The 16,708-nt window shown below is 42.4% G+C and overlaps 1 protein-coding gene across 3 annotated transcripts in view; it reads right to left on the bottom strand.

Moving 5' to 3' along the window:
- Nucleotides 1-16,708, bottom strand: part of LOC117349387 (adenine phosphoribosyltransferase-like) — a 46,156-nt gene continuing 29,448 nt past the window's right edge. For all 3 annotated transcript variants that reach the window (XM_033922809.1, XM_033922807.1, XM_033922808.1), the window contains 4 exons: nt 15,934-16,027; nt 6,568-6,714; nt 4,504-4,599; nt 1-1,074 (listed from right to left, as the gene is read on the bottom strand). In XM_033922809.1, coding sequence (XP_033778700.1) covers nt 911-1,074; nt 4,504-4,599; nt 6,568-6,714; nt 15,934-16,027 — 501 coding nt within the window. In that variant the 3' untranslated portion in view covers nt 1-910. The remainder of the gene's footprint in view (nt 1,075-4,503; nt 4,600-6,567; nt 6,715-15,933; nt 16,028-16,708) is intronic.

Here is a 16,708-nt window from a genome sequence, read left to right as displayed (position 1 = left end):
AATATTTTATTTTATTTTCCAGTTCCAGCTATAGATTAGGCACATGTGAGCGGCAGCTTGTGTTACAAGGGCATCATTTTCTATAAAGCTAATAATACTCTCAACACACGTTCACCAACCTCTGCTCACCCCCAACCCCCTCTCCCAAATATAATGATTTCTCTCTAATTTTCTCCTAACCACATTTGCACCCCCTACCAACAGCATCCTCACCTCCCAACCACACGAATCTCCCTTTATCACATCCTCACTCCTCATCACACCAGTCCTGTCTACAACCACATCAGCTTTTCACCGTTTTCACAAACCTCTTCCTAACCACATCCTCATTCAGCTTCCCAAGTGCTTCCTCATATCACCCCATTCAATCTCCTACCTGAATCACCATGCTCCATAACCATATCAGTTTATCTCCTCTTCCAACTATATTTTTGCCCCTATCCCATGCATCAATCTTCCTTCCCAACTACATGCCTGCTTTCTGACCATCTACAACTCATACCCAACCCCAATACTATGCCCCCCCCCTCGATGAACATTCTATAGGTAAAAGAATGTAGCTACTCTGTAAAGGTTTGTGAAAAGAAAAAGGAAATAAATGTTCACCATGAGTGAGACGTCCAGTTGTTGAAGACAGGTTCACCATGTGTGAGGAGGAGTCTATGCCTGGGAGCGAGGGGCCCAGATATAAGTGAGAGGTTCAAGCAAGAGAGAGATTCACCAAAAGTGAGTGTGTCAGGTAAAAGGTAAAGGTTCACTGTGAGGGAGAGGTCCAGAATGGAGGACAGAATCTCCATGGAAGCTCACCATCAGAGAGAGGTCCAGAATGGAGAGGTCCACTATGAGGGAGAGGTCCAGGTGTGGAGAAGAAATTCACCATGTGTGAGGGGTCTAAATGTGAAGGAGAGATTCATTCTTCATGGTTTTCTTGCTGACTGGGAAAGGCTTCGAAAGAGTGTAGATAATGGCTGTTAAATTGGATCCGCAGATGTTCAGGAACACAATCAGAGCACTTGTACTGAGCCTTCACCTGCAGGCCACCTTCACTGTCCTCAATGCAGATTGCAGCCACACCTTGAGAAGACAAGAACTCAGATAAAATCTTGGATCATGTGATCACATCACACACACTATAAATTGTCTCTCTCCCCGCTCACTGTAACCTGTCTCTCACAATGGTCCTGCATCTCACCAACTTGCTTTCCTCCACTTACCTATTACTGTAACTGAATGTCTTTCCTGTTGAATCAGTCATTTAAGAAGAGGCAACAATGATGTCAATGAATAGACTTTTGGTCATTGCCTTTCTCTTTGTGTTCCCCTGTACTCATATCTGTGTTATTTCTGCTTCCATCACCTCTTCTGTGAGGGCATTCTAGGCATCCACCACCCGTTTTATGAAAAAATATTTCATGATGCTGCATTTAGAAAAGGTTGTAGGAAGCTTTAGAAACTAGAGGTCATGATATGAAGCTACGAGGAGGCAGAATCAAAAGTAACGTCAGGGGTCTGAAACACTGTGAGCTTCTTGAAACATTGTGAGCGTTATTGATCAATAATGCACATCATTGAGGATGCGGGAAAAAACATGAATTTCAGATTTTTAAAAATGTGATTTTTGGCTTAAAATTGAGATGAAACAGCATGGGAAATGGTTTTTAAAGGAGGAGCTCAAAAAAAGAGCAACCAATATCTCACGGGTTGATAAACAGAGCAGTGAGGTGCAGATAATAATTGTAGATGGGTTACTTTGTAATGAAGATCAAAGCTGGATAGGTAATCAAAGACCACTTGATTATGGGACTCGACATGGCCGTATTTTGGCGATGACGTCTGCCTCAGGAGTCCTTCAACCTGTTCAAGCTTTCTCCGCTTATTCTCAGCAATGACCAGGCCGACAATGTAGCTCAGCGACACATTGGACTTTACCTGCCCTCATCTATTATTGGGTTCATATACTGCATAGTGTAAGCGGGTACGAGAGGCTTCTGCCCCCTTAAGCCATGCTGAGTAGACTGTCCCCAGCAGCTAACCACCATGTTGCTGAAAATGTGGTGTGACCACTGTGGCCAATTAGTTCAAGAAGGATATAACTCTGCTGGAAAGGGTGCAGAGGCGAGCCACTAAACTAGTCAAAGGTATGGAGAATTTGAGCTATCAAGAACGCCTCTGAAAATTTGGACTGTTCACCCTCGAAAAGAGAAGATTGAGGGGGGATTTGATAGAGACTTTTAAAATATTAAAAGGATTTGACATAATTGACCAGGAAGAAGCATTACTGACATTTTCAAATGTGACACGGACAAGAGGTCATAGCCTGAAACTGTGTGGCAGCAGGTTCAGGACAAATGTCAGGAAGTTCTGCTTCACACAGCGAGTGGTGAGTGCTTGGAATGCTCTCCCAGAGGAGCTTGTGGCAGAGACTAGTGTTCAGGGTTTCAAGCGCAAGTTGGATGCGCACCTTCTTGCAAATCATATCGAGGGATATGGGAGATCCGGGTCTCCAACAGGGAGCACCTAACTGGGCCTCCGCGTGTGCGGATCGCTGGACTAGATGGACCTAGGTCTGATCCGGTGAAGGCGTTTCTTATGTTCTTATGGGGCTGTCTGGAGGTAGAGTCAGGGTGGCATGGGAAGATATGCAGGCACCTATGCTCCCTCTAAGGCAGTGTATCGCAAACTGTGTGCCGTGGTACACTAGTGTGCCTTCTGAGATTCCAAGTGTGCCGCGGCACACTGAGGAGGAAGAGAGGCGCCGGCCAACTGACTTGCCTACAGGACGTGCCTCTCGCCGTAAGAGGCACATCCTGTAGGGTTAGAGGTTCTTAACACGCGGTACGGCGCTAGCGCTGCATGTCTAGCGACTTCCTGCTGCTGTCGCGTATCTCCCGGAACTTCTGCCTTCCTCGTCTTCTTTCCCCACTCCCGGACCAGCAGCGGCAGCTCAGTGTGCGTTTAGCTTCGCCACACAGCTGCTTATGAGTAGCAGGAATTTAATAAACATAAACATAAAGGGTCCGTAGAAGGCAGTGATCCCGGATAGTTAATGCTGAGGTCACCGACATGGAATATCTGGGGCAAAGGTCGGTCGCTTGCACTGAGTCAGTCAAACTGATTTTCATCAGCTGGTCAACTAGGGCTAACAACCAAAGATAGACCCACATTTTAGGTAGGTTTCTCTGGCCACGTAACTTAGCCAGTCAGCTGATGAAAATCAGGGGTGACCGACTATGTCACACAACATAGCCAGTCACTGGGCTGGCCAGCGAGCCCAATATTCAGTGGTTGATAACTGGCTGTCTCCCAAATGGGACTTAACCAGCCAGAAGCCATTCCTGGCCAGCTAAATCCTGCTGAATACTGGGGGTGAGAAGGGTCCGATATTCAACCAGTGGCAATCAGCATTTTGCTGACCACCTGGAACTCAATGCCCAGCTACATTGAATTTCTGGGTAAAATTTGCTGGTGAAAACATAGCCAAATAAAGTGCGCTATTTAGCACTTAACCAGCTACGGTGAACTGTATAAAGATAGGACTGACTTTTACGCTGTCCTGTTTCTGCAGTTACTATGGCTGGTTAAGTGCCGACTCTACCCTCTGAATGCCCCCCCCAAATAGTCAGTTTCGCACTGGGCACTAACCAGACATTTTCAGAGGCACTAATCATCTAAGGATTTAGAACGTGATGTGTTCATAATGAAGGATAGTTTATTCTTTTTATGTTCTGAGTCTAAATCGTTGCCCTTTTTAGTTTCCAGAGCTTGCCACATGACAATTTTCCCAGAAAAATAAATAGTCTAAGTTTGTCACAAGAGTTGACTGATATTTTTAATATGGGACTTTTTCTTGTATTTAAAATAGACTTCACTGTTGCAGATATAGGGGCCCCTTTACTAAGTTAGGTTAAGTGTTAACTAGATTGTAAACTCTTCCATGGTTTGATGTACAGCTTGGAAAAGCGAAGGCTGAGGGGAGATATGATTGAAGTCTACAAAATCCTGAGTGGTGTAGAACGGGTACAAGTGGATCGATAAAGTTACAGAGTAATGCTTTTAAAACCAATAGGAAGAAAATTTTTTCACTCAGAGAATAGTCAAGCTCTGGAACACATTGCCAGAGGATGTGGTAACACTGGTTAATTTAGCTGGTTTTTTTTAAAAAAGGACAAGTTCCTGGAGGAAACGTCCATAAATTGCTATTGAGACAGACATGGGAGAAGCCACTGCTTGCCCTGGATCGGTGGCATAGACTGCTGCTACTATTTGGGGTTTTGCCAGGTACTTGTGACTTGGATTGGCCTCCGTGAAGACGACATACTGGGCTGGATGGACCATTGGTCTGACCCAGTAAGGCCTGGTAGCACTATAGAAATGATTAGTAGCAGTAGTAAGTGCTGCTGAATATGACTGGTAGGCCCTGAACAAACGATTTAACTGGCCAGCAGCCATTTCTGGCCAGTTAAATCACTTTGAATATTGACCCCAAAGTGGTTTCCCTCTCACCTGCTACCACTCCTCCCTCCTGTTCCACCAACTTGATAGCAGCCTGCATGGTTCCCCCAGTCTCAATCCATTGGTCAACCAGCAGGATACGTAGTCCTGAAAGGGGAAACCAATTTGTATTACACAAAGGCCTCCTAGATCAAAGGGTACTTATCCCATGAAGTGCTTACACGATATGGGTCTCTCTCTCTGCTGTATGGGGACTGTTTGTATGGTACAGGCACTTCACAAATGAGTCTAGGACGATTCAGCATGTCGGTTTCAGCTCGGCCATTTCATCGCGGCCGTTTCAACGCTGAATCGGCCACAATGAATCTGCCTATATCCAGTTGTCAGCTCGGGGGCATCCCCCTTCTGCTTCTATTCCTTTCTCTCCTCTCTTCTACCTTCCAAAGTATTTAGATCAATGCTGTCTTGTTAAAATGTTTATTTTATTTTTATTTTTCCTCTAACTCTACTTTTCACTTCTCTATTACCCTCCAGGTACTTTAGTTAGATTGTGAGCCTTCGGGACAGTAAGGGAATTTTTCAAGTACCTTTCTTATTTCTAATCTTAATGTATATTTTCTGTAAACTGCTTAGAACCTAACGGATGTAGCGGTATATAAGAAATAAATTACATTACATTACATTACATTATGTATTCAATTTTTCTATACTGTTCTCCCAGGAAAGCTCAGAACGGTTTACATGAGTTTATTCAGGTACTCAAACATTTTTCCTTGTCTGTCCCAGCGGGCTCACAGTCTATCTGATGTACATGGGGCAATTAGGGGATTAAATGACTTGCCCAGGATCAGAAGGAGCAGTGTGGGTTTGAACCCACAACCCCAGGGTGTTGAGGCCCCTGACTTCATTTCCACCTCCCAAACTAGGGATGCCCCCTTACTCTTTCCCGCCACTAAAGCACCACTCCCCCTCACTGCCACTGCATATTTCCCTCCCCCCCCCCCACACTGCCATTGCATACCTCCCTTCCCCCCACTGCCACTGCATACCTCTTGAAAAGATTGCTGGCACGAGCAGCATCTTCCACCTCCTGCTCACACCAGAAGGGAATAGACTTAGTAGAGAAAGACAGGTTGTTCACCCTCTCTAACGTGAAGAGAACGAGAGGGCACTCGCTAAAGTTAAAAGGGGATAGATTCCGTACAAATGTAAGGAAGTTCTTCTTCACCCAGAGAGTGGTAGAAAACTGGAACGCTCTTCCGGAGGCTGTTATAGGGGAAAACACCCTTCAGGGATTCAAGACAAAGTTAGACAAGTTCCTGATGAACTAGAGCGTATGCAGGTAAGGCTAGACTCAGTTAGGGCACTGGTCTTTGACCTAAGGGCCTTTGCGGGAGCGGGCTACTGGGCACAATGGACCACTGGTCTGACCCAGCAGCGGCAATTCTTATGTTCAGCCTTGGCTCCTCTCTGACGTGATGTCCTGGTCCTGTGACTAGGAAGTGATGACACAAGGGAGCCAAGGCCCGGGCAAGAGGTGAAGACGCTGCTCACACCAGTGAACTTTTCAAGAGGTATGCGGGAAGGACAGAGAGGAGGAAAGGCACCGACACTCCTATCAAGACCGCTCCCGGAGAGGGTGGTCTACACCTCCCGCTTTCCCTTACTACGACACAGGGGTGGAGAGGAGGAAAGGCACCACAAGACGGCTCCAGGAGGGGGTGGTCCACATCCACTGCTCTCCCTTACTATGACACAGGGGCGGAGAGGAGGAAAGGCACCACAAGACAGCTCCCGGAGGGGTGGTCCACATCCCCCACTCTCCCTTACGACGCCATAGGGGCGGAGAAGAGGAAAGGCACCACAAGACGGCTCCCGGAGGGGGTGGTCCACACCCCCTGATCTCCCTTACTACGACACAGGGGCAGAGAGGAGGAAAGGCACCAACAGTGACGTGGAGAAGCAGAGAGGACGGTTCATCGTGGCTGCGATGAAATGGCCAAGATGAATCATCCCATTCTGTTCCCAAATATGGGATGTCTGCTATTAGGGGAATTCAGGAAATCTGACTAGGAAAAGAAGGGATTAGCATTCCTTTTGTAAACAAAGCCTGACCTGGTTTGATGGCATCAGTTCGAACTTCCATCACCTTCTCCCGCCCAGAGTAATCCACATATGGCTGACTGTGAGTCTTCACGCAGAGGTGGCCTGATTTTCGGATGGCCAGGAAGCCTTTTCCCAGATAGTTAGCAATAGCAGCACCTGGGCAGGAAGAGAAGCTGAATATAGAATTTGGCAGCCCAGAAATGGTTGTGTAAATGTCTCTCAGAAATGATAAAACAATGATTAGAAGAATGGTGGAAACTATTTCTTTATGGATGGTAGATCGTGCCTTCAAGACGAATGTGGTGAAAACAGATTTTGTGGGTCAGCTTATAAGAACTCCCTGGGGAATTGCATTTGGGATGCTGCTTGTACCAGGAGCTCCAGTTTCTTGGGGGCTTATTTAACATTTTCCCTCACCTTGGATTCAAAAGATCAATCAGGTAGTAAAAAAGACTTGGTTAAGTCCTTAGTTGTCTCACCACCATCTATATCCTCGGGAATTCTGGCTAGTGGTCCAGGCAGCTGTGTTAAGTCACCTGGATTATTGCATTTCTCCTCATTCCTTACACTCCACTCAGATCTCCCAAAATCGTCTCACTATTCCTTCCCTAAAACACATCAATACTTTGTGATCCAATAATTTCGCAGCTACCATTCCCTTGCTCTGGAACTCTATACCAAATTATTTATATGAGGAAACAACACAAAACCATTTATAATCAAAACTAAAAACATTTCTCTTTACTGATGCTTTTGGACTATAACTGTTCTTATATTAAAAATACGCTGCACATTCCCTTCCTCTTGTCTTTCCCTTATACTGTATGTTCCTTTTCTCTCTATATTGTAGTTCATTCCCCCCTTCCCCTCTGTGGACATATGTCTCCTCTGTTTGTTTTGTGTACTAATCTACCCACTAATTTAGTTATTTTATTTTAATTTTAATGTTCCTTACATACTATTTTTATTGATGTACACTACCTAGAAGTCTGATTAGGTGGTATAAATTTTTTTTTTTTTTATAAACTTGAAACTATTTAGGTCTTCTGAAGAATATTGCAAGTCAGAAAATTGCAATGGATCCTAAACATGGCAGTATGGGTAGGGTTACCCTATGGCTCCAGGAAAAGGAGGACAGATTGAGACATCCACTTTCAGTAGAAGTAAAACCTGGATGTCTCAATCTGTCCTTTTTCTGGAGCCATAGGGTAACCCTAAGGGCTCCTTTTATCAAGGCGCGATACGGGGGTTAGCACATCGGACATTTCATCACGCGCTAACCCCCGTGGCAGCCTATAATCCTAACGCCTCGCAATGGAGGCATTAGGTACTTGCGCGGCAGGCGGTTTAATGCGCAGTTAAACCACTACCGCGCCTTTGTAAAAGGACCCCTAAGTATGGGTGATCACATTTCAGAACATTTGGGATGAGGCAACCCCTCTACTGTATGGACTTCTGGTTGCTGGTAGAATGTTGAACTAGGTTTATAACATAACATAGTAACATAGTAGATGACGGCAGATAAAGACCCGAATGGTCCATCCAGTCTGCCCAATCTGATTCAATTTAAATTATTATTATTATTATTTTTTTTCTTCTTAGCTATTTCTGGGCGAGAATCCAAAGCTTTACCCGGTACTGTGCTTGGGTTCCAACTGCCGAAATCTCTGTTAAGACTTACTCCAGCCCATCTACACCCTCCCAGCCATTGAAGCCCTCCCCTGCCCATCCTCCTCCAAACGGCCATGCACAGACACAGACCGTACAAGTCTGCCCAGTAACTGGCCTAGTTCAATCTTTAATATTATTTTCTGATTCTATTTATTTATTCTATTTATTCTGATTTTATTTATTTTATTTCTACAATTTCTAGACCACCTATGACTAAGCGGTTAACAAATGAGACATTCACAATAGTTCAAAGACAGTACAAATGCAAAATACTTTCGATTACAGTGCAATCCACATAATAACTTAATCCACTAAAGATAATGTCAAAAACTGGAGGAAATTATATATTGTCAAACTTCACTAAGTATAGTGCAATGATCACAGTTCAAGTTTCTTATTAAATATATCTACTAACAAAATTTCAGAGAAAAGCCTCCACATACAGTTGGGTTTCAGAATGCCAGGGAGGAAATTCCATAATTTTACTCCCGCCACGGACACAATTGCCGTTCTAGATTTAGCATTCCAAATAGTTTTCTCCTTCATAGAGGTCAATTTTGTGTTTGGGGTTGAAAGTTCTTCACAATTCAGGTCCAGTTTATTTAGAAACAGAGAAACATGATGGCCGATAAAGGCCCAATGGCCCATCCAGTCTGCCCATCCACAGCATCCACTATCTCCTCCTCTCCCTATGAGATCCCACGTGCCTGTCCCATGCTTTCTTGAATTCAGGCACATGTCTTTGTCTTCACCACCTCTACCGGAGAGTTTATTGCCACCAAGCAGGTGATACTGGTCCTGGATTTACCATCCGTTAAAAAGAGTTTCAATCAAAAAGGAGACAGGTTCAGTATTTTTCAAGGGCAGTACTGTTAATATGGAATCTGCTCGCAACTGAGTTAAAAACTGCATTTGACTATAAACAATTTAAGAAGAATATGTTCTCTTAGGTATCTGCGGCTGGTGTCATGATTGTTGTAGTTGTCTGTGGTGAGATCCGGACAACCTCAACAATCAATTTAAGAAAAAGTGAAAAACTAAGGATGTTTGAGGAATACTGGGCCTGATATTGAACTGCAGGAGGCAGCTTGGCTGCCTCCCATGGTCAGCGGTGATCCTGGATATTCAATGCTGGAGTTGCTGACATTGACTATCTGGGATAGAGAATAACATGGGAACAAATTTTCCCCGTCTCCGCATGAACTCAGTTTCCCCCATCCCGTCCCCACAAGTTTGTCCCTGCCCCATTCCTGTACGCTCTGCCTTAACCGCACAATTCTCAAACACTTATGATTTTAAAGTGTTTGAGGCTTGTGCAGGTGAGGGCGGAACTTAGGCATTGGTGGAATGAGGCATTATGACATCACAATCTGAGCTCTAGAATGTTGCTACTTATGATTTTAAAGTGTTTGAGGCTTGTGCAGGTGAGGGCGGAACTTAGGCATTGGTGGAATGAGGCATTATGACATCACAATCTGAGCTCTAGAATGTTGCTACTTATGATTTTAAAGTGTTTGAGGCTTGTGCAGGTGAGGATGGAGCTTAGGCATTGGTGGAATGAGGCATTATGACATCACAATCTGAGCTCTAGAATGTTGCTACTTATGATTTTAAAGTGTTTGAGGCTTGTGCAGGTGAGGGCGGAACTTAGGCATTGGTGGAATGAGGCATTATGACATCACAATCTGAGCTCTAGAATGTTGCTACTTATGATTTTAAAGTGTTTGAGGCTTGTGCAGGTGAGGGCGGAACTTAGGCATTGGTGGAATGAGGCATTATGACATCACAATCTGAGCTCTAGAATGTTGCTACTTATGATTTTAAAGTGTTTGAGGCTTGTGCAGGTGAGGATGGAACTTAGGCATTGGTGGAATGAGGCATTATGACATCACAATCTAAGCTCTAGAATGTTGCTTCTTATGATTTTAAAGGGTTTGAAGCTTGTGCAGATGAGGACAGAGCTTAGGCATTGGTGGAATGAGGCATTATGACATCACAATCTAAGCTCTAGAATATTGCTACTTATGATTTTAAAGGGTTTGAGGCTTGTGCAGATGAGGACAGAGCTTGCAGGAATGAGGCAGGGACAGGAAAAGAACTCACCGGGACGGGAAAATGAGTTCCCGCAGGGACGGGGAAAAATTTGTCCCAGTGTTGTTCTCTAATCTGGGGCAAAGGTCAATGGTTTGCATTTAGCTGGCCCAACTGACTTTCATTAACTGGCTGGTGAAGGCTAGCAGCCAAAGATAGACCTGCTCTGTCATGCTACATAGCCAGTCACCGGGCTGGCTGGTGAGCTTGATAGTCAGCGAGAGCTAGGCTGGCTATCTCCTACTGAATATCAGCTAAATGGGACTTAGTTGGATGGAAGCTGTTCTAGGTTGGCTAAGTCACGCTGAATATTGGGAGGACTATGTTTTATACAGTGAAGGCAAGGTATAGACAATGATACTGTATATTCATTTAATTAGGAGCTGGATGATATTAGTTTTCTGTAGCCCAATCTATACAGTTTCTATAGCTGAAAGTGGAAGTCTATAAACTCGTCTATTCAATTATTAAACACTGGTACTGCAAATGACAGGGAGGGGCAGAGACAAATAGTACCACAAATATAAAAGATTCTAATTAACTGTACAGAAATCAGCAATCCTATAATCCCATATACCCCCCCCTTTTTTTTTTATAAAACCGTAGCGTATTTTTTAGCGCCGGCCATGGCGGTAACAGCTCCGACACTCATAGGAATTCTATGAGCGTCAGAGCTGTTACCGCCTCGGCTGGCGCTAACAACCACACTACAGTTTTGTAAAAGGGGGGAGGGGGGATAATGCATCAGTCTATATATTGAGTGTGCTTTTGAAAAGCTATAACATCAGGAAAGGCATAAGTTCTTTTTGTGACTGCTTTTGAATATTGACCTGTTATTTATAGAGTGGCAACTGCTGAGGATAAAGTGCCCTCTCTATGAATATTCAGCAGCATCATTTGGACAGTACCTCTGGTTCTTACAGATTGGATTAGATTTATCATTTGATTTACCGTTGTTGACATAAGTATTTAATAATAATAATTTATTTTTATATACCGCCATACCCGAAAGTTCTAGGCGGTTCACAACAAAATTAAAAATAGTACATACAATACAAGTCATATAAAATTCAGCAAGTAAAGTACATATGATATAGGAAGAAATACAGACAATTTAAAAATGAGTAAAAGGTGTTAAGTTAATATTAGAAATCCTTCAAATATATCTTGTGCACCGCACTTAATTACCACCATATATATAGGCTGCTGCTCGAGCCACACTTCTTCACATCTCATTTAAAAGTTTCTCATAAACTTTTATAATAAAAGAATTTCATAATGGAACTCAAGCGCTCACAGTTACAATGCCAATAGTATACTTCTCGGCGTGTAACCTTAATATGAGCTATCATCGGTCCTTTTATTACTATTATTAATTTCTTAAAATTTTATTTTATTTTAATTGTTTACTATAGCTATTTGCTGCAAAAATCTTCTTATATCATTATTGTAGTAGTACTTAACTTGTGAATACTACACAGCCATCAAGAAACGACGGAAGATCTCCGTTTCGCTCTCTCAGTATGGAACAGAGCTTCTTCAGGAGTGCTATAATTAATATTATCAGCACTTTTAGTGAAACATCTATTAGGATGACATTAGTAAGAAATTCAAGTGATGTGTTTATTTTTTATGATGTAATATTGTGTACTTGTTGTAAGATGATAAAATGAATAAAGAATTGGAAAAAAAAAAAAGAAACATCTATTATATGGCCGGTTCGAAAACTCCAAACTCACTACCCTCGCTTCAACTTTCAAAGCGTCTGTCGTCACATCCGGGAATCATCCACATTACATTAATATTAGTTAATACATTAATATTAGTTAATAAAAGGTGTTAAGTTAATATTAAGATACATTAAGAACCTTGCCTATTGAATAATTGAATTTTTATCTGTTTTCTAAAATCAAGATAAGAGTAGGCTTCTAACACAGTTTTTGCAAGCCATGAATTCAGTTTGGCCGCCTGAAAACCTTTTATAGTTGTACAATAAAAATCTTATTAAAATACAATACAGTCACTTCACAAAATCTATAATAAAAATAAAACAATAAAACGGTAGTTCGAATTAACAGAACAAAGTCAATCATTTCTAAATCCTATGGTCAAAGTTTGGTTCTATAATATTGCTGAAATAATTCTGTTTTCAACAGCTTGCAAAATGACAAATATGACAAACCATCAAAGAATTTGTCAAACAAAGAATTGCATCATGCAGGACCAACATAAGAAAAGGCTCTGCTTCTCATGAGAGACAAAATTTCAGCACCATCCAGCTGAGGCTGGGGTGCAGCAAGGGCAGAGGGTGGGCATTTTTTGTCTGAACTTGAACTGCGTACCTGTGTGGTTAGTGACTGGATACCATCATTATCTGAAGAGCTGTCAACAGCCACTGCTGTCCAGGTTATTCAATGCTGCTTGCTATGGACTTAAACATTAATAGGAGATCCTTTTTTTCCTTGTATCATCTGATATTGTAATTATTAAATTTGCAAAAAAACAACAACAAAAAAACACATTAACAGGGGCTCATTTTCAAATAACTTAGACACACAACGTACCATGTGATACTTTGTGTGCCTAAGTGCTTTGAAAATGAGCCCCTCTGGCTGATGTTTGAAAAAGATTCTGACTGAAGCGTTTGAATATTTACACCTGTAAGGAGGTAATTCTTTGCAGGTTGCCTTGAGTTAGGTGCTAGGATGATGTGCGCTGCGCACAAATTCTATAAAAGCAATTGCAAGTGCAAGTGCCCTTATAAAATGCTACATAAGTTCACAGTTGCACACTTAACTGTAGGTACAAACACCTATAGCTAAGTAAGGGGCAGATTCTCAGAACTAAAATCTGCCTTTAACATGCTCACTAAACCGGTTCCAGCAACCGTTTGTGTGTGTGTGTGTGTGTGTTTATTCTTTTTTTTTTTAAATTCTTTATTCAGTTTTAACTCTTGCAACAAGTGTACAATATTCAATCAGATAATTCGTACAAATCACTTGACATTCTAACAATTATTGTCAAATGCATATAAAAAAGACCCCTCCCCCACCCATCCCATTCATCAGGAATAAACCCATTAAATCACATAACATACCTCCCCATCCCCACATTAAATATAGTCCTATGTAATAAAAAGGTGTCCAAGGTGTCTAATCATTAGAATATGCAATCAATGGCCCCCAAATCTTTTTGAAACTATTATAATTTCCTTACTTTATAGCAAGCATTCTCTCCATTTTATAAATATGACAAACTGAATTCCACCAAAAGGTATGTTTATTCTATACATGTGCTGAATGCTATCACCAGCAATGGGCACATACAAATTTAGCAAACCTTCGCTACTCTAGTCTCCAGCAACCTCATTTGCATGCGTGATTTGTGAAGAATGACTTACCTTTTTGAAATCGCTACAATAACGGTTGCCCATTGGTTTTTAATGCAAAGTTTTGAGAATCTAGCCCTAAATCAGTTCCTCACACTTTGTTTAACTGTGTAAACAGCTTCCCTTGAGTTTAGCCTTGCATCTGTTTATCCCAACACATTCTGTACCACCCATCTTGTCCCCATCTAACATCTGCATTTGATACCTCGGCTATAGGACAAGTTGTATTATAGAAAAGCATTAGTATCTTATCTATGTTATTTGAATGTTCTGATTTGTGCTTATTAAATGATGCATAAGTATTATGTCTCCCATTTAGGTCCCGATTCTATAAAGGGCGCCTAAGTCACGCTTAAAGTTAGGCGTGCTTTCAGTATCCAATCTAAGTGGTTAATGAGCCAATTAAGGGTCTTAACAAGCAATAATTGATACTTAGACATCTAAATAGTGCTGAACGCCACTGAGCGCGATTCTACAAAGGACGCCTAACTTAGATGCCTAAACAGCGCCAACTTTAGACATGTTTTGTAGAATCAGGGTCTTAGTGTGTATTATATCAAATAAGAGATTATTTGAATTTCAGTGCTGTTAAAAAGTATTTTTAAACTGTTTCATCGTAGCCCTATTATTAAGTTTCAATTCATTGATTTTAACTCTATCTCATTCATTGTATTTATGTTTATATTTGGACTTTTTACTACTGTTATGCTGTTAACAATTTTACGTTGAATTATACCTGCTGTAAAGGCCTTTTACAAGATTATTCCAAGATTTAGGTGCATGAAAGTGCACAGGGTGGTCACAAGAAACTATATATTTATATGCAAATTCTGCCTGTTTAGGTGGATGGAGCATAGGCAGAGATGTGATTTACATGTGGTTTTTTTTTTTAATAAATATACATGCACTTCACATCTAAACATTTATACCTGCTCTTGAGCGGACGTGGAAGTCCATGGGATCAATCTAGGCATGATTTCTGCTGCTTTCCCCCTAGTATTTTTTTTAAATCTTATTTGCATTAGTAACTATTAACAGAACCAATGTACAGAACAAAGACGTCGATCCATATAAACTTATGAAGCTTGACTAAACAAAGGAATATATATTAAAAAAAGAGGTTAGTCAAGATGACCGCTTCCCCCTTTCTCACCCATTCCTATCCCTAGCCCTTGTATTTTAGAAAATACAGAGGTGCCTGACTTCATCAAATAGCCCCAAAAAGGTAAGTACTTGGCTTTCAAGCTTAGGTGGCCTGTTGTCTTTCACATGGCTGAAGCAGTGGTATCTAATCCTAGATTTACATGCCTCAAGTTTAGCTAGTAGCCGTATTGCAGTGACCATCGCTTAGAAGTTTTATAGGCGATATTATCAAATTTTAAATAAACCTGAAACCATAAGCAGAATAATGATGTAAAGCAGTGGTCTCAAACTCAAACCCTTTGCAGGGTCATATTTTGGATTTGTAGGTACTTGGAGGGCCACAGAAAAAAATAGTTAATATCTTATTAAAGAAATGACAATTTTGCATGAGGTAAAACTCTTTAAAGTGTATAAATCTCCCCCCCCCCCCCCCAAAGGCCTGCATGTTTCCCCCTTCTTAGCAGCATCCTCCAACTTCCCTCCTGGCTTCCTGGTCTTAGTTTCAGCTAATTACTGCAGCCTGCAGAGAGGATCGCCGATGCTGTAGTGTTCCTCGCAGGCTGCCATCGGCCACCGCGGCACGTTCCCTCTGCCGCGGTCTTGCCCCTCCTCTGACATCAAGGGCAGAGGGAACGTGCTGCTGAGGATGACGGCAGCCTTCAAGGAATGGCGATCATCTCTGCAGGCTGCGGTAATTATCTGAAGGTAAGAGCGGGAGGCCAGGGGGGAAGCCAGAGGATGCTGCAAAGAGCGGGCAGCACTAGTACAGACCGTGGGCCACAAAATAGTACCTAGCAGGCCACATGTAGCCCCCGGGCTGCAAGTTTGAGATCACTGATATAAAGTGTGGGAACAAGCAGAGTGGCAGAGTGCCATATGAAACTAGTATTGCTGCTGCCTGTTCTGTGGAAAAATGGTACCTTCAATGCTCCATGTCAAGAGAGTGTGCTGCTGTCCCACACTCCCAGTCAGAAGCTGCAGGAATTCTCCAGAACGCGCACTGTCTTTGTTTCCAGCAAGGATCAAAAGAATTTCAGATTTGAACTATACAATCAAAAAAGTTCTGAAACCAGGGGCTATACCTAGAATGAATCCCATAGCATCAATTCCTGCCACCAGGTCAATGAAGTCATCCCGAAAAGGCTGCAGAAGGTCCTCAATGCAGTCCTGCAGGGCCTGGTGAGGAAAGAGAGAGGGGAGAGTGTACCTCACAGCATCTCAGAGGAAAAGTAACGAGACACGTGAATTGGGGTGAAGGCAAAGAAACACCTCAGGGAAGGGCTTTATTTTCATGACCTACATTTTCTCCTCCCTGTCCACTCTTGTAGTCATAAATCATTGACAGAGTCCTGCAGAACCACCAAGACCTCTAAAGGGCATCTTTCTCTTGTATGTAGTAGAACAGAAAGCCCTCTGAAGCCTGGTAGACAGCTGGCACCTTATTGAAGAAAAATGATACTGAGTAGTGGCAGCACATCCACGAGGCAGCTGGTGGGGATTCCCAAGCAAAGAGAGAACAAGTGGGGAGTGAGATAGAGCATGCCAACCTTGAGACAAACAATCTTTTATTTCTATCAATTCAAAATAAATACAGAAGCACATGAATAAAAACACATGTACAAAAAGTCCTATGAACGGTGCCTGGTGACTTCAGATGCTGCGACTAGTGTGCTTAGAGCAGCGAGGCATCAAACACGTGTTCTGGTCTGAGAGCTGGAACAGGGTGGTAGAAGAAAACGAGTAAAGCACATCCACCTGAGTTGAAAAAAAATTCATGGACAAGAAATTGTCCTTGAAGTTAAATGGTGGAAGACATGTCCAAGGAATCCTGCCAGGGTTCGATCCTTTCATGAATCT

The sequence above is a fragment of the Geotrypetes seraphini genome, chromosome 15, assembly GCF_902459505.1.
Source record: "Geotrypetes seraphini chromosome 15, aGeoSer1.1, whole genome shotgun sequence".
In the NCBI taxonomy this organism is placed as follows: domain Eukaryota; kingdom Metazoa; phylum Chordata; class Amphibia; order Gymnophiona; family Dermophiidae; genus Geotrypetes; species Geotrypetes seraphini.
Note: the sequence above shows the minus strand (reverse complement) of the source record. Positions and strands in the feature narration are given on the sequence as shown.